The following is an 18,106-nucleotide window of genomic DNA, read 5'->3' on the forward strand; positions in this document are numbered from 1 at the left end:
ACATTAAACAGGTAAGCAGACCTCCTGTAGAATATTACAAGTCACGGCAATAAAGAGAAGTCCCTTTCATTTCTCTAAATTTGAAAATAAGAAACAGTTTGAATGTATAGTCTCAGGAGACATTTATATATTTTATATCAAAATAACTTTTTTTCAGAATTAAGTGTTAGGAATTAGAATTAACCCATTTATTGTGAACTGTTCTTTTTTATTTCTACAACCATGAAGGAAAATAACATCAATTACCATATACCAAGTTAAATACATTAAAAGCACATTTATAATCTTTTAAGTTATTTTAAAATGAGGAAACTGAGGCTCAACTAGGTAAACTTTAATACCCCGAGCCACACAGTAAACAGCAGGCAGAGGAGAGATTCAGACCAATTCAACACTAACTGACTTGCTGCGTGACATCCCATAGGTATTACACAGCGGTTGCTTGGGGTCATAAAAAGAACTCTAATTCCCTCTGAATTTGTTTAATCTTTACTGCACTACTTGGCAATAATGAAACAGTATACTGTAAGAATAGAAGCAAAAGACCAAAACCCCTGTCATGAAAAGAACGGTAAAGCGTCTGCCTACAATGCGGGAGACCTGGGTTCAATCCCTGGGTCGGGAAGATCTCCTGGAGAAGGAAATGGTAACTCACTCTAGTACTCTTGCCTGGAAAATCCCATGGATGGAGGAGCCTGGTAGGCTACAGTCCACGGGGTTGCAAAGAGTCGGACACGACTGAGTGACTTCACTTTCATTTTAAAGGGCTATGCTGCAAATATTACACTAAAATGAGCTAATGGAGAGACCATTTTAAAAGCAGTTAGCAGAACGGCTACTGAATGATATTGGCAAATATTAAACCTCAATCATTTTACTCATCTGTCAAGCAGCAGTTGGCAAGGAATATATCTATAAAGTGTTCAAATGTTTGTAAAGGAGCTAACTACAATCATTACTTAAAGAAGATGACAAAATACTTCTGGAACACAGATATGCATGAAAACCCAACAGCGGTGATGATAGAGAAGGTTAATTTACCTCCAACCAAGCCAACATGGAACACATGATGAAGTCCCATTCACTCTCTGCCAAAGGAGATGAGCAGTATTTCAGAAACAGGGAAAGGAAACGGATTATTTCTATATTTATAGCCAGTATCTCTGGACGTACTTCTGACAGATTACTGTGATAAAGGCAAAAACAAAACATTGACAAATTATACAGACATTCAGTGAGAAAAATCTAAATCTTACATATTTATAACAGACTGACTTAAATGTCTACCATCCTATTACTCTCCAAAATAGTGACTATAAGATACATAATCTGAGTCCACATCATACATAGAGGGAAAAATATAAAGTATTACCTACCAACTGAAAAGAAAAATATCTTCGTGATCTTTTTTCCAAGTTATCAGAATTTTTAACAGACCATGTAATAGCTCTCCATCATCTATGCTTTTGGTCTGCAGACAAGAATTGAAAATGGCAAGATGTCCAAAACCTCCTATAGCAAAATTAAAACATTTTTAAATTGTATTGCTAGTATAAAAAAAGAAAGCCTATGCTGAGATAGGTTAAAAACTTTCTTCAAAAGTGTCCAGGTTAATATCTCTAAAATTAGGGCTTGTAAGAAAGTCAACAAATGAGCTTATAAACTCCACAGGCAGGGACCTGCCACCATGCCCACCACCCAGCACAGAGAAGAAAGTGTGGAGGGGAAGGCAGGGGGAAGCAAGTGAATGACACTATGCACTAAACTAGCCTATGCTGGGTTTTTGTTTCCTTACATATAGGACTTATTCAGCATACCCACCTCTCAAAAAACAAACAAAACTCTAGCTAGAGTACAAAGTTAAATAAAGGTGGAAAATAGAACATACTGTTTTATAATTCATACATTCACTCAGTAAGCATCTATGTCAGGAAAGCTCTTGTGGGATTCCCTACTCTTTAGACTCCCTGATTCCTCCTTATTCTTCAATTCACAGCTTAAATACTGCCTCCACTCTCAAATTCCCAAGTATATGAAGTATGCCCCTCCTCATTCCTCTAGTATCACTTGTTTGTTGCCTTTACATCACTTAATGTTTGCTATTATCTCATCAGGAAGTAAGCTCCATGAAAGCAGGAACCTCGTCTGTTTTACTCATCACTGTATATGGCCGCCTAACACAATGCCTGAGATACATTTATTTTGACTGGCTAAATGAAGAATGAATAAATGAATGAATACAAGGTACACTGCTAGACAGATACCAGGGAGAAAGCTGAACAAAATCCAGTCCCTGAAGGGACTGATTCAGCAGTACTGGCAGACTTAAAAACAGATTAGAATAACATGCACAAAAACTGAGAACCCAGAACAGGAAACTATTTTGAGTCAGGAAAGGCTTCCCAAAGTTGGTGTGTGAATGGAGATTTATCAAAAGATAATAGTCTGCAAGACTAGAAAAGGGATGCTCCAAGGAGTGCTGAGGCACAAAGTTGTAAGAAATTACAGACTGTTCAAAATTCATGACAATTTAGCATGGTCAGGGTCCAGAGTGGAAGCAAAAGCGGTGAAACTGGAGAAACTGGTTACAATGAGATTTTAAAACATCTTACAGGCCAAACTAAGGACTTAGGTTTTTGTCCTGCAGGCAAAAGAGAACCAACAAAGAGAGCAAAAATTAATTACTTAATTAATAACAATGCAGTCTTCCTTTAAAGGCAGAGCAAGAAATTTTTAAAAAATCTTCCTGACAAAAAATCAATAGAAGAGGCTTCAAGTTTATTCAGAAACAACTCATGTTCTAATAACTGAAAAGTATTTGTTAGCTAATTCTGCTTCATCACTTGGGCTAGAAGAGAAAAACCGACTGTCAAATCTTAAAAAAGCATTCCTCTTCCTGTTGGCCTCTGCACAGCTGGGCACCTTCTGACCTGTGTGAACAGTCCTGTCTTCTGCCATCCTTCAGTTATAACCTGTTTTGGAGATACCACCTGCACTCCCATTAGGTAATCCTCTCTTCCATGAACAATCTGTTTAACCGCATCCCTTTCCTGCAAATCCCATCCCAATCCCACAGTTCAACTATGCAACTGAACTCAACAGTAAAGCTTAATGCCACAAAAATTTATTTTTGATACTATGCTATCAAGGCAATTCTGTTTCACTGTGTTTGCTAATGGCATATTCTTCTTCCACTATCTCAAACTTTCACTACCTTTCTTAAAAACACAATCCTGTTGCCACTCATCAGACAACCTAAAGAGACATGATGCCATGAAGTTTCCAACCCCTTCTATATTCTCTGTATCTACATCTGCATCCATCCAACAGCTCTCCTTACCTAATCTCCACTTATACATGGTTGATATCTTTTTTCCCTTTATTTATTAACATTTTATTTCATATGGGACTACAGTTGATTAACAATGTTGTGAGTTTCAGGTGTACAGCAAAGTGCTTTAGTTATATATGTTACATACGTCTATTCTTTTTCATATCCCTTTCCCATTCATGTTGCTACATAATACTGACCAGAGTTCCCTGTGCTCTACAGTAGGTCCTTGATGGTTGTGCATTTTACATACAGTAGTGTGTTTATGTCAGTCCCAATCTCTCTTCCTCCCCACCTTTCCCTCTGGTAACCATAAGTTTGCTCTCTAAGTCTGTTTCTGTCATGGTGATATTTTCTAACTGCTCTCGATCCAATCCTACATGCCCTCCCCTCTCATCTTCTCAGTGGGAACTATCATTCATTATTCCGTCTTCTATTCCTCCTTCTCCCCCTTTGACCCTGTATTCATCTCCAGCTTTCACTTCTTTTCACTTTCCTTTTTTTTTTCAAATTTTATTTGTGGCTGTGCTGGGTCTTCATTGGGGAACAGGCTTTTCTCTAGTTGCGGTGACTGAAGGCTTCTCTCTAATTGCTGTGTGTGGGCTTCTCAATGGGGTGGCTTCTCTTGTTGTGGAGCAGGGGCTCTAGGGCACGCAAGCTTCAGTAGTTGCAGCTCTAGAGCACAGATTCAAGAGCTGTGGCACACAGGCTTAGTTGCTCCTCGCATGTGGGATCTTCCGGGACCAGGGATTGAACCCGCGTCTCCTGCATTGGCAGGCAGATCCTTTACCACTGAGCCACTAGGGAAGCCCTCTACACCCCTTTCTACCAAACTCTTAAGAACAGACTATCTGGCCCTACTTTTTCACCCCTATTCATTCCACATTTCAGTCTCTAATTTCATCTGAGCTGTGGCATTTAACAGGTGATGAATATTACCTAAACTCTTGCTTTTTTTGTTTCTTTTTTTTTAAACCTTTAGTCCTCATTCTCAAGTGTCCCTTTACCCACATACCCCTTAAATCTACGTACTGGTGTTCCCTTGATATTCTTTTCACGCTTCACTCTCCCTAACAAGCTCATCTTCATTTACAGATTATACTACCACCTACCTGACATGGACTCTGCAAGCAGTATTCCCATTCAGCCAACAGCGTACTGCTTACTGACAATCCCCATTTGAGTCCTTATTCCATAGGCACCTCAATCGTAATCTCGTGTGTCTAAAACTTAACATCAGCTCCTTGTATACTCCTTCGCCATCCTCTGTCCAGCCCTCAAGTCTCCTGGTAGGGTTTCCTATAACGCCTCATGGTACTTCCATCTGCCCAGTCCAGGAATATAACCACAGAACCGAAGCAATTCTACTTCCTACCTCTCTCAATTCCATCTCCACTCACCCACCTGTGCCTTGATTCAAGATTTCTCATCTCCCACTTTGATTATTCGAATGGCTCTCTATCTGTAGTCTTCTACCCCTAATTTCTCTCTTCTCTCATATCCACCCTTCACACAGCTGTCAAGATAATCTTTCTAATGTGAATATGATAGTCTGACTACTTTCCTACCTAATTTGGGCCAATAGTTCCTTACCTCCTATCGCTTAAAGTCCAAACTCCTTAACTCACAAAATGAGGCCTTTATGATCTGTGTCCTACCATTTCTCAAAATCCATATTCTTGTGCACCCTAATACTCTTTATCCCCAACTTTCTACTCTTTGTCCCTAACTTTCCACCTTAAATCCAACCAAAAGGAAGCTATCTGCACTCTTCTACGTTTCTGTGTACCTGGAATGCCTTTCCCTAACTATAAGGAAAAGTATCTTTTACCACGGCTAAAATATTTCTTTTTGTGAAAGAGCCACTGACATCTCAAAGCAAAGTGGAAAACTCCTTTTCCACACTTCCGCACATAGGGTATCTTTTTGCTGTATCAGTTATCCATAACTTCATATCTATCTTCTCTACAAAAGAGACTGCCACATGGTCAGGGCTCAATAAGTGCTTGTTAAATTAGCAAGCAAATGAACTAACAGGAGTACAGAATGTCCGAAAAGTTTAACACATGACAAAAGCTGTTTCCTCTTTTGCTTTTGTAAGTTCACTCGTTGGTTGACTAGGGAGAAATGATGTATAGCTAAGAAGAGCTACACATGGTACAGAAATGATTAGAGGGTATCTACGGTTATAAACCTTCCCTTAAGGCTGCAGCATTTCTATACGGCAAAATAACAGTCACTCTCCAATGAATGACACTTATCCTATTGAGTCAACTTGTTATGTAGGAAGAATATTAACTAGGAAAAAAATTAGCTATAATTTATCTCTGTTAGATTTGGATTTAGATGTTAAGAAACACTTCTTTCAGCTCAAGCAATAATTAAATTAATGAAATATTTATTACCAAGTAACTAACCATTAATACTGCAAACATCTTCCTTAGTCCAGGCCAAAAGGGCAGGTATACACTGAGTAATGAATTCTTTCTTGTCTTCTTTTGACAAAAATGGACAGAGACTTTGAATAGTATGCATATTACCTTCTGTTAGTGGAAAAAAACTGTTTAAAGAGGAAAAAAAAAGGTATGAATTATATTTATCCTAAATATTTAGTTATTTCAGAAAATTCCTTTTATTTATACAATTTAAAAAGACTAAAATTTCCACTATACAAAATAACTGAATAGAAAAAGAATAAAAGAAACTATGAAAGAGGTTGTATATGTGCATATATATACTTGGGTTTTATGTATCTAAATTTTATATTACCTGCTACTTATATATACTTTCTAGACTGCTTTATAGCAGAACATATAGGTACAAAGTATTCTATTTTAAAACTACATAGCTAAATAAAAAACAAAACCAAAATATTCCATACAATCATAATTTAACTATTTCTCTATTACTGAACATTTAGGTTTTTTCCATCACATTTTTGCTCTTACAAATAACACTATAATAACTGTCCTTGAGCAGGTACTATTCTGCATATGTGCAAACACCTCTTTAGGCTAGATTCCTATAAGTAGAACTGCAAAATCAAAGGATCTGAATGTATTATATTCTGATAATTTCAAGTTGTTCTTCAAAGAATAATCAATTCACATTTTCACCAAAAATGTACAAGTTTCACTTTTTTGCTGCACATATAATAATTCTTTTTATTGCCTGGCAATAAGGTAGATAAAATATACTCCTTTGTATTTGTCATTATTAATAAAGCAAATCCTTTCTTATTCCACATTTCATAGATGAATTACCTTTGACTATTTCATCTATGAATTACCTGTTCAAGTCCTTGACACATTCTTCAGTTTGAACAGTTTAATTACTAGAAGCTATTTATATTATGAATATTAATTCTTTATTAATTAACAAGTATTTTTCTCTATTTTGTCACCTGTCCTCTATACTGTAGTTTTATCATACAGAAGTTTTCTTTTTTAATTGTGGTAAAATATACATTATGTAAAATTCACCATACTATTTTTTCTTAACCATACTGTGCAGCATGAGGGATCATAGTTCCCCGATCAGGGGTAAAACACATGCCTCCTGCATTGGAAGCATGGAGTCTTAACCACTGGACCATCAGGGAAGTCTCCCAGATTAGCTGTTTTTAAGTGTACAGTTCAGTGATGTTAAGTTCATTCACACTGTTGTGCAACCAACCTCCAGAACTTTTTCATTTTACAAAACTGAAACTCAATCCATTAAATAAGAACTCCCCATCTTCCTTCCATTCAGCCCCTGATAACCACCACTCAACTTTCTGTCTCTATAAATATGACTAAGTACCTCATGTAAGTGGAATCATACAGTATTTGCCTTTTTTGTCACTGCTTTATTTCACTTAGCATAATGTCCTCAAGGTTCATCTACATTTTAGTATGTCAAAATTTCCTTCCTTTTTAAGGCAGAACAATACCTCTATAACGTATACATTTTTGTTTATCCATTCATCTGTTGATGGGCACAAAGGCTTTTGCTTTTACAAAGTCAGGTACCTATTGTTTCTTCTATGGATTCTGGGTTTGTGCTATGCTTAAGATCTTCCCTGTGCCAAGACTATATAGCTTCTTATTTTCCCAAATACTTTTATAGATATGTTCATTACATTTAATTTTCATCTGGACCTTACTTTCATGTATAATGTAAGGGAGTGGGTTCTCACTTTTTTTTTTCAGACACAGGTCCAATTTTCCTATCTCACTGATCTGAAAGACCACCTGTATCAAAAACTAAATTTTCATTTATGTGTGGATTGGTTTTTGGACTCCATACTTTGATCCAAGGATCTATCTATTCACCAATTTCATACTGCTTAATCACTGTGTTGGTAAGGCAAGTCCTTTTCACTTTTCTCTTTCATAAATTTCCTAGCTATTCTTAAGCATTTTTTCCTTTAAATGCATACCATGTTTAGAAGAGTTTGTGAAGTTTTTCAAAAAATGCTGCTGAAATTTTGACTAACATTACAATGAAATTAGATACAACAACAATTTTTACAATTTATCTTCCCACTTTCTTTTGTGATCTTAAGTTTTACAACTGTAATTTTTTGTTAGATTTATTTCTAAGTATTTACAGTTTTGTTGTCAATGTGAAAAGAATCTTTTTTTTCTATGCCATTTTTAAATCGATTATTACTGATGAATAAGAAAGATACTGACTTTTGTATATCAAGTATATATCCATCTCACTTGTAATTAGTTCCAGTAGTTCTTTAGTTAATTCCCTACGACGCATGCAAACAGAAAAAAATTTTAAATTATTCTGAATAAAAAAAGCTAATGTCAAAAGATCATATGCTGTATGACTCCATTTATGTAACATTCCTAAAATGGTAAAAATTAGAGAAAGAATAGATTACTGGTTGCCAGAGAGGAAGAGAATGGCAGGAGGGCAGGTGGCTGTGGCAGGAAAGGGTACTACAAGGGGTCCTTACGATACAACTATTCTGTGTCTTGGAATGTGGTGGTAACGTGATCTACAGAGTACACACATGGGTGCAAGCCAACTCAGTCAGTGGACTGTATCAGTGTCATTTCTTGGCTGCGAAATTGTATGAAAGTTATCCAATGGTACCATTTGGAAGAAACTAAGTGAAAGGTACGTAGAATTTCTTTGTGTTTCTTATAATTGCACGTAAACCTATAATCCACATTAACTGAACTCAAAACAATAAATTTTTAAAAATTTAAGATTTAAAAAATCAAAATTTAGCTTACAATTTTACTGTGCCAGAACATATATACATACACACACATACACATATATATAATTTCCAAATTCTTGATAAATCTGTAAATTCAAAATGCCTCTTGGTAAATTTCAGCTAAGTGTTTAATTTGAATGCTCAGCTTCTCTAATTCAATCAACTCTAGTAAATCTCTAGTATGCCCAACCTCACTATCTACTTCTTTGCCTTAGGAATATATTTATTGAATTTTTAGAATACACTTCAGTGGGATGATCCTTATTTAGGAGAGTAAGTAACTTTCCTTATCACTTCCATTTAGCAAATAAAGGGATAGAAAAAGGATGTTAGAGAAAGGGAAAAAGATTCTATCCGAGAATAGAATCTTTTCTGGGGAAAAGAGAATAAGCTTATCAAATGCTAATTATTTAAAGCACATATAAAATTCTTCAATAAAATGTTATAAAGGTAAAAACACCTATTAAAAAAAGATGGGTCCTCAACCTAAAATGATTGGAACTGTTTTATACTCTTTAAGTCTCATAGTCTTTCATTTAATTTCCTCATGTCCTAAACCTGTTTTCCTGATTCATTACACACGTAAAGGGTTGCCAGAGTGGCCAGTCATAATAAATTTCAAAGTAAAAGTATTTTAAATAAAAATACCCTTCTTTTCTCCTATAATGCTGTTTTACTTCATCAGATGAAATACTTCGGGAAAGGATCAACTTAGCAATAATAAGAGACCAAAGGGTGCCATTTTTCCTGGATCTAAAAAAGAAAAAAAAAAAATCTGTTTTGAAAGTATACTTAATGTTTTGAAACACTTGCTTACCTGGATTCCTTTTACAGAACTAAATAAAACACCTTGTCAGGGTATCAATTCACACAGTACTTCTGCACACAAATAACTGCCTTTACCAAAAGAACTGGCAACTTAGGCTTCTGAAACTCCTTTACTAAGCTCTCATCAAGGCAATCTCAAAGCCCCTTCATCCCAACAGGGGAGAGGATCTTAAGGATTAAGCTGGAGGATCAGAGGCTGCAGCCAGAAAGAGGACAGAGAAGAAGACCCAGAGGAGAGTGATATCCCAGAGGAGACCAAGGATTGCTGAAGCTGAGGAATCAAGGAGGGTATTAATATCCACTGAGGAAAGTTTTGAGAGTCAAGTAAGTGGAGTGGGACTGAAGAGGAAGACCTGTTCAGTCGGAGGCCTCTGATACTGCAAAGCATATGAAAAATACTACAGGCAAATGAAAAACTCTTCAGGAGTAAGCAGTTCAACAGAATAATTTCAACCAACTAAATATCAGACTGCTATAACCTCTACGATGACTCGTTTTCATACCTATTTCCTTATCTAGGGGCAAGGTTTTTGTGGTTATGATATTAAGACATACCTGCAATAAATAACATAAAGGTAAAAGGTTAAATTTTACCTTGGAAATTTAAGGTAAAATTTAAGTCGAAGGATGGATCACATATGACAAATTAAAACAACTTCTACAGGACTCTCTTTCACTGTCATCTGCCCCTTGAATCACATTCATGGATTTAATAACACAGGCAAAGTACAAATATCTCCCCAGAAGAAGAAATCAAGTACTTAGCACCCATAAAGTATTTATCATTAACGACTGGGATTAATTTAAAACCACCCTCTGATTCAAAGATTAGCATGGAGTGGGCTTACATTTTACAGACACAAAACCATAAACTAGCAAAATCGTCATGAAATAGAAATTGAAAAAGGATTCCTACCTGTCAAATAACAGTTGCAGAAGGCCGGAAGTATTACCAAGTCCACATAAGTTATCATATGTGATATTCATTTTTTGAAGCATTTCACAAAATCCAGTTAGAAAAATAGGTGGATTGTCTAGTTCTTCATACCACTGCAATGAATAGAGCAGTTCTGCAACTAACAGAATGGACAGCACATTACCGAGTGCACTGTGTGAACAGCACTTGCAGTTGTCCTCACTTGTCTCCTGCTCTCCAACATTGCTGTGCCCACTAATTCTAAAATATCTGTGAACTGATTTTCAGCTCTTTGATATACAATTATAGTGAAAACTGAGCCTACTGGATACAAAATACCACTCCTCTCCCAAACCTTACTTGGTCCCTTGTCTGGTTAGTTAAGAAAGTGACAGGAACCGAAGTTATTAGAGATGCTAGAAGAATCTTCCTACTATTTTTGCCACAAATGGTAAGAAGCTGCATCTAGGATAAACAACTAGGGGACCCAAGACCTGAGAAGTTCAAGTCAATGTGTTAAGAAAAGGAAGAGAGCATGACCCAGTACACAGGGAAGGGCCTCGGTGACAGACCAGTCTGGATGCAAAAGAGCTGCATACGCTGTTACCAACTAGGATACGATAAATCTACCTCAGGGGACTGTTGCAAGAATTAAATGACTGAGTCTCACGAAATCTAGCCATACTACAGGTTCTTAATACATAATTAGTCAGAACTCTCCAGGTATGGATTTTGGAGTTGAAAGACTTGAAATCTGGTTCAAAATCTTAATCCCATCTCTTGAAAGCTCCAGATTAAGAAAAACAACAAAAATTATTACCCTAATTCCCAATGTTGTTTTTGGACAGATTCATTCAGTGAGTAAAGCAAACAGCAGGCTAAGCTCCTTGATATTAACTACAGGTGGAGCTGGCTCACTGTAAGAGGTGTTCCAGCTTTCTTCCACAGGGCATATATTCTCTTCTGCTAGGAACTGTACTCCACTGAGGGCTTACAACCAAGCTGACACAGGAATTATTCAAGTCGTCCACCTTTCATACTATTTTGTACAGGTCACATGGCTACCTGCAATTCTATACCCTTTCCTAGAATGAGGGGAGTTTCAAATCCTTTTGAAATTCAACACCTGAACTTCCACTTGCTGGGGAAAAAACTATACCCCTACACAAAGGGAGTGATCCAAAAATTAATTGAAAAAAATTTAATTGAAAATTCAGAATCCCTGATGAAAAACAAGACTCGTTTAACCGTTTTCCTTAGGGTTATGTGCTGCAGGGTCTGCTTTTCCTGACGACATGCCAGCTAAAGTAACTGTGGTGCTGGTTTACTCGCTCTGTCATGTCCAACTCCTTGTGACCCCGTGGACTGTAGCCTGCCAGGCTCCTCTGTCCATGGGATTTTCCAGGAAAGAATACTGGAGTGGGTTGCCATTTCCTTCTCTAGGGGATCTTCAACACCCACAGATCGAACCTGGGTATCCTGTATTGCAGGCAGGTTCTTTACCGACTGAGCCACCAAATTCTGCTCTACTGATAACAAAGACTATAGCAAGATTTTTTGGTATGATTCCATCCGATTTGCAATTTAAAATTCATCTCTTAAGAGGCCTCAATTTCTTATCATTAAAATAATTAAAAGGAGTTTGAGATTTTTCATTCTTTAAAAACTTAAAGTATAATCAAAATTATTTCAAAATTACTTCAAAATTACATTTTAATTAATTCAAGATTTATATGTATTTATCTGAATGCTCATATATACTTACTTATTTTCTCAAGTTCATTATTTTCCAGGACTGTTTCCTTTTTCAGTGCAACTAATATCATTTTGCTCAATAATGCTGAAGTACACAAATGGCTGGGAAGTTTCTTTGTATATTGCTCTTTAAAATCTGTTTTGAAACCCTCATAATTCAAACTCAATCTTCCTTCTAAAAGAGGCCTATGCAACCACTGCAAAAAAAAACAAAAAACATTAAATTATATACAAAATCATTCAACAATCTAAATTATTTACTACCTACACAATTAAGACAGGGAACAACGATGAAGTTAGTAGAATATCTTCAAAATGTCTTAGAACAACTTCAAAAATGAAGCTATTGCCAGTTTACTAGTAAAAGCACAGAAGCCTAGAAATTTGGTTGCTACTAGCAGAAATCATCAACATGTGTATTTTGGGGTAACTTCAGGACAGAACTATGTAGAATTCACTGTGTCCCATGTCAACTGTCGTGTCAACTGCTGTCTTGTAAACATCAAACATCCAATATAGGACCATTTAAAGGCAGAAAGGGAAAATAAGATACACATTTCATTTACATTTTTTCTTTCCCAGAATAAAATTTAAATATTTAAGCCTGCATGAAATTCACACTTCTGAATGATATAAGCACTCTCCAATATCAAACCCACCTGTACGGGAAGAGACTGTCTCATTTTTTCCCATTCGCTGTTATCTGGCATTACACTGCCAATATAAACTCCCAGGAGATGAGCATCTTTACTCTCTAGAAGTACATTTAGCAAATCATCAACAGCAGACAAAAGCACCTGAAGACTGAAAATAAAGCAAGGAACATAATTACTGTAGTTATGCTATAACCAATTTGAACACCCGGGTATACATTAAATACCCCATGGCAAGTAACAGTTTACCTGAACAAAAAGATATATGAAAATAAAGGTAAGTGACATCTCCACCCTCCTCTCATGACTGACACACAATCAAATAGGGGATTTCATCCAACATTCATAATTTGAAATCAAGTGCTGTTTCTATTTTGGAATGAAGGAGACCTATTTCAGGATCAGGTATTTCTGAAATATAGCTTCTTCATTTCATGAAAAGAGCATGATACTCAGAGAAAGATTTAACCCAACCATGGCAGCTCTGGACGCGTTCTCTTAGTTTTTATTTTTTTATTTATGGATTTAAGTACGAGATGTGAAAAACATCTGCAATTTCGATCACTTACAACAGTGGCTATCAGACCCCCCAGAAAACCAACAACAAAGGACAATCACTGTCTGTGGTGGCCATGAGAGGTTACAGAGTTATCCACACCAGTGTAAGACCAGGACAGAAACGTATCACTTCAGTGACCATAAATCAGGAGTTCAGCAGGTAAGCTAAAACAAATCATTCTTCAATTACTTGAGTTCAAACAGATGATCATTAATACAAAATCCTTTCGGAAAAATCTATTTGGATCTTCTCTTAGAATCCTATAGATTTCTTACATAACAAGTCATTTTTCACCGGCACTCACACTAACCATGAAATCTTATTTAAGGACGATGATCAGTTATTAAAGAGATACTCTGCAACTGAGCATCAAAAAAAGGTTACCTTGTGACATCCAAAGTCGAAGACTGAACTTGGTTCTTCAGCCACAGAGCAGATAAACGTAGGAAGGTACTCTGTTTATATGTGTCGCCAGTTCGACAAACCAATAAATTCACACCAGAGAGCCAAGTATTTTTCAGTTTACTGATCATAAAGTCTAAAATCAAGATGTCAACAGTAATTTGTAGTCTCTCTAAACTATCAGCAATACAAAATGCTTTAAAGCACTCACTGCAAATCTGAGATTTTTAAGGTAGCATTAAGAAAACATAAAACTATTATTTGCTTGCCAAAACAAAATAACTATGTCATAAATATGTGATGATACAAGCTAGTTCATGCCATATAAATGTAAAAATGGTAAGAATCTCAATTTCATTTTAATATATACCAAGGTTGAATGTTTCTAACTATTAAGAGAATGAGATATTAATACAACCCTTTATGAATATGGAAACTGAGGCATCAAGAAATTAGCAACTTGCCAGAGATACTGAGTGAAGGGGTTAAGACTAACTTATCTATCACAGCCACTTCTAAACGGTTCCCTCGACATCAAGTCAGAACTTGAGACAAAATGTCTACATTCATCTTGGTTTAGAAACTTGGTTTGTAAAGCTCAAAGTGTTTTAAGATTTGTAGCCCTTTACTCAAAATGTTTTCAACTCGCAAACACATTATGATTCAATTAATAAAGCCTGGGCACTTACACTATGAAGGTCAGAGCCGGAGAATCCCAACAAAACATTTGAGCAGTGGGCTATTACCTGGCAAATGGGTTTTTTCTTTGCTCTCAGCACATAACTGAAAGAGAGTTAATAATAAATCTTCAGATGATGGCATTAGCAAGCATCCTTTCGCTGAGCTGAAATAGTTATAGGCCACATCACAGATAAAAGACATTGACGAGTCATTATTTTCAGCTTCTGACAATTTCTTTGCTTTGGATAAAGTTTCATGAAGTTTAACAATAATTCTTTCAACATAAACTTCTCCAATCAAGTAATCTAGAGAAAAAAAATTCAGACAGACAAAATATAAATCATATTAACAGTGAATTTTCCTTTTTTCAATCTTTGGTTTTCATTTTTCAATCGGTGTATTTTAACACTTTACTTTGGGTTAACATTACACCTTGTCTCTCCATGTGTTTTTTTGAAAAACAAGGTGTTTATGTATTAGATAGAAGAAAATTACATCAATAAATCAATCTGTTCCCTCACACATAAGAGCCCTCACATAAAAAATGTTTTAAATTAAGTTAAAAAGACAAAATTAGCGTGAACAGTTAAATTCAAATCCCTTTAAAATATAAAACTAAAAGTAATAAACATCTCAAATCATGTTACAAAGGAGAAGGGGACAACAGAGAACAAAATGGTTGGATGGCATCCCTGACTCCATGGACATGAGTTTGAGCAAACTCTTGGAGATGGTGAAGGACAGGAAAGCCTGGCTTGCTGCAGTCTACAGGGTTGCAAAGAGCCAGGCACAGCTGAGCTACTGAACAACAACAGTGTTTACAAAATTAGGATATTTGAATGAACTAAACCCTGCTATTCGCAACTAATACTATGCTAACTGAGTAACATGGAATCCCTCCAAAAAGGTGAAAAAAAAAAGACTCCCTTCCTATTAAAAAACAAGCCATATTTTTACCTACCGTTTTTAACGTGTTGGGATAACACCAAGCTTAAGAGAGTCCATCTTTCTGAGAAGTAAGGTTCAGAAGATACTGCGGATTCCAAGCCTTTGTTACAAAGATGCTCTGCCAAGGTTACCAATTTCTTTCCAAGGATATCTCCTTTGAGCCACGGCGTTACTAAAGCATGATTATCTGAACTAGAGCATGCCTAAAACCATAAAAATTATAGCAAAGATTAGGATCAAGATAAAAAAAAAAGTGTACCTGCCCAAAATATTACCTGCACCTTAGTACCTCCCTTCATCAGCATGGCCCCAACTTTATCCCCCACTCCTCCTCCTCAAGTGCTAAGAAAGCTGGTATGTTCCCTACTCCCCACTAAGCCTCGCTTACGTACACTTCCATGTTTTGCTCATGCTATCTTCCCAACCATAAATATTCCCTCTCTTATCAAAATTTCATCCATTACTATATTCAGTATAAATCCCACCTGCTTTGTGAAGTCTCCCATAACAGCCCATACTCATCACACTGCTTTTCTCTGAATTTCTAGAGCAAATAATGTTTCATCTGTGTATGTCTTGTTTCCAATGAGACTGTAAGTTCCTTGAGAGCAGAGATTGTCTTAAACTTCTTTAATACCTGCTATCAACACTGTAGATATGTTCAACAAATGATGAATGGATGAACTTTAAAGACAGATTTTAAAATGCTCTACAAATATTAAATTGTTCATTAATTTTGTTAAAATTAAAGAATTAACATATAATAGTGGCAAATTACTTCAATATGAACAATGGGCCTTATTATTTGCCCAAATTTTATGAAATAGTTACTGAGGCCAGATATCTGATAGCAACTGGTTTATTTTCATGGGGTGGGGAAGGCAAGGAAAAAAACTGTAAATCCACCCCCAAAAGCATGGTGATCCATGTTCCCAGAGCTTCTTTTGGTTTAAGGGCTGAGAAGAAAGGAATTTGCAACCTGGTTCATTTCAAAGCAATCTGGAAAAAAAAAATCCAAATGCGGATTGGGTAGTGTCTGAAAAACTATTTTATTTCCTTATTTAAAATATTGTAGGTACCAAGAGCTTTTATTTTAGCCCAAGCTTTATCACTATTCTGGCTTTATGACCTTATACAAAGCTTTTAACCAACCGGACCTATTTTCTAATTTAAAAAATGAACATTAACTTTGACAATCTCTAAGGTCCTTTTCTGGTTACAAAATTCAGGTTTGTTTTTAAAGAAGCTGGCTTTAGGACTCTGCTCATAAAGTATGAGGTTGCATAAAAACATAAGAAAAACTAGAATTTAGATGGCTATTAATTTTGGCTTTCCTAAGATAGCTTACCAAGTAAAAGCAATCTATAGAATTCTATAGAATCCAGAAAGTAAACTCCTGAATAAAAAAGTCTCTCAGGCTATCAAGACATGAAGTCCAAGTTCTCTATGTTTTAACACTTTCACAGAAAGAATCTGACTAGAGGATAGGGAAGCTAGTTAGGCATGGAACTACAGAGGCAAACACTAGCTGCTGCTGCTAAGTCGCTTCAGTCGTGTCCGATTCTGTGCGACCCCATAGACGGCAGCCCACCAGGCTCCCCTGTCCTTGGGTTTCTCCAGGCAAGAACACTGGAGTGGGTTGCCATTTCCTTCTCCAATGCATGAAAGTGAAAAGTGAAAGTGAAAAGTGAAAGTGAAGTCGCTCAGTAGTGGCCGACTCTTCGCGACCCCATGGACTTCAGCCTACCAGGCTCCTCGGTCCATGGGATTTTCCAGGCAAGAGTACTGGAGTGGGTCGCCAGTGCCTTCTCCGAAACACTGGCTATGAACTCCCAAACACTGCCCAAGTCTTCCAAACAGAGATATCTGAACTATGTGGCAGGTACCTCCCTAAGTTGGAAACAGATGTATCAATCTTCTCTTATCAAATTATTAACTACTTTTGCTCTGATTGTAGACTTATCCAGCAGCTTTTCCATAATTTGGCTTTTCATGTAGCCTGCCTATATGGAGAGAGGTACTGGATAGAGTAATTCAAATGGTGTGCCTGATAAATTATATTTCTCATTGAAAAAGAGTAAATCAATACTCAGTGTTTATTTTGTAAAAATAAACTGTTGGGGGAAATGGGGAGTTTTTGCTTAATGGGTATAGAGTTTCAATGTTGCAAGGTGAAAAAGTACTGCAGATTGGTTGCACAATAACGTAAATATTAATGCTTAACACTTCTAATATTCACTTAATATTAACACAACACTTCTAACACTACTAAACTGTACTTAGAAATGGTTAAAGATGATACAGTTTCTGTGTTTTTTTTACCATAATTTCAAAAGACAGGAAAAAAGAAAAAGAAACTTTTGTAAACTAGAGTTATGTATGTAAAATATTTTAAAATAATGGACAAATGCTTTTAAAAAAGGAAAACTTTTAGGCAACTAGTCATAATATTTCTTTGGTTGGAAAAGTGTTACATCATATAATTTACAAACTCATTAGGAAAGAATACTTAAGTCATTTAGAAAATTTTCTAAATTGTTTATGTTCCTTGACTTCTTTTTATTATTCTCATCACTAACTTTCTTCCTTAGTCAAATGACAATTAAATAAAGGTGGGAAGACTTTAGTTTGCTTGTATAGTACTCCAGGGTAAAACAAACTTAATTTACTGATGCATTCTACCTAAAGCTAGAAACACTCAATCCATCTCTACAGAAGAAAAAATAACTAGGGTAACAGAAGAAACCTTAGCTTAAAATATAAACTAAGATAAAAGATAAAGCATTTAACTCTTCCTTTGTTACCCACTAGG

At 36.1% G+C, this 18,106-nt stretch overlaps 1 protein-coding gene across 9 annotated transcripts in view; it reads right to left on the reverse strand.

Moving 5' to 3' along the window:
* The window catches only part of LTN1 (listerin E3 ubiquitin protein ligase 1), a 56,989-nt gene that overhangs the window by 17,325 nt on the left and 21,558 nt on the right, over positions 1–18,106 (reverse strand). For all 9 annotated transcript variants that reach the window (XR_014077621.1, XR_014077622.1, XR_014077619.1 and 6 more), the window contains 10 exons: positions 15,308–15,497; positions 14,412–14,651; positions 13,648–13,801; positions 12,711–12,855; positions 12,062–12,248; positions 10,297–10,456; positions 9,201–9,305; positions 5,749–5,891; positions 1,377–1,512; positions 1,042–1,186 (listed from right to left, as the gene is read on the reverse strand). Coding sequence is in view for 5 of the 9 variants with exons in the window: in XM_081572782.1 (XP_081428908.1) it covers positions 1,042–1,186; positions 1,377–1,512; positions 5,749–5,891; positions 9,201–9,305; positions 10,297–10,456; positions 12,062–12,248; positions 12,711–12,855; positions 13,648–13,801; positions 14,412–14,651; positions 15,308–15,497 (1,605 nt within the window). In the remaining 4 variants the exon portion in view is untranslated. The remainder of the gene's footprint in view (positions 1–1,041; positions 1,187–1,376; positions 1,513–5,748; positions 5,892–9,200; positions 9,306–10,296; positions 10,457–12,061; positions 12,249–12,710; positions 12,856–13,647; positions 13,802–14,411; positions 14,652–15,307; positions 15,498–18,106) is intronic.

The sequence above is a fragment of the Giraffa tippelskirchi genome, chromosome 2, assembly GCF_054371585.1.
Source record: "Giraffa tippelskirchi isolate mGirTip1 chromosome 2, T2T-mGirTip1v1.2.pri, whole genome shotgun sequence".
Taxonomy (NCBI): domain Eukaryota; kingdom Metazoa; phylum Chordata; class Mammalia; order Artiodactyla; family Giraffidae; genus Giraffa; species Giraffa tippelskirchi.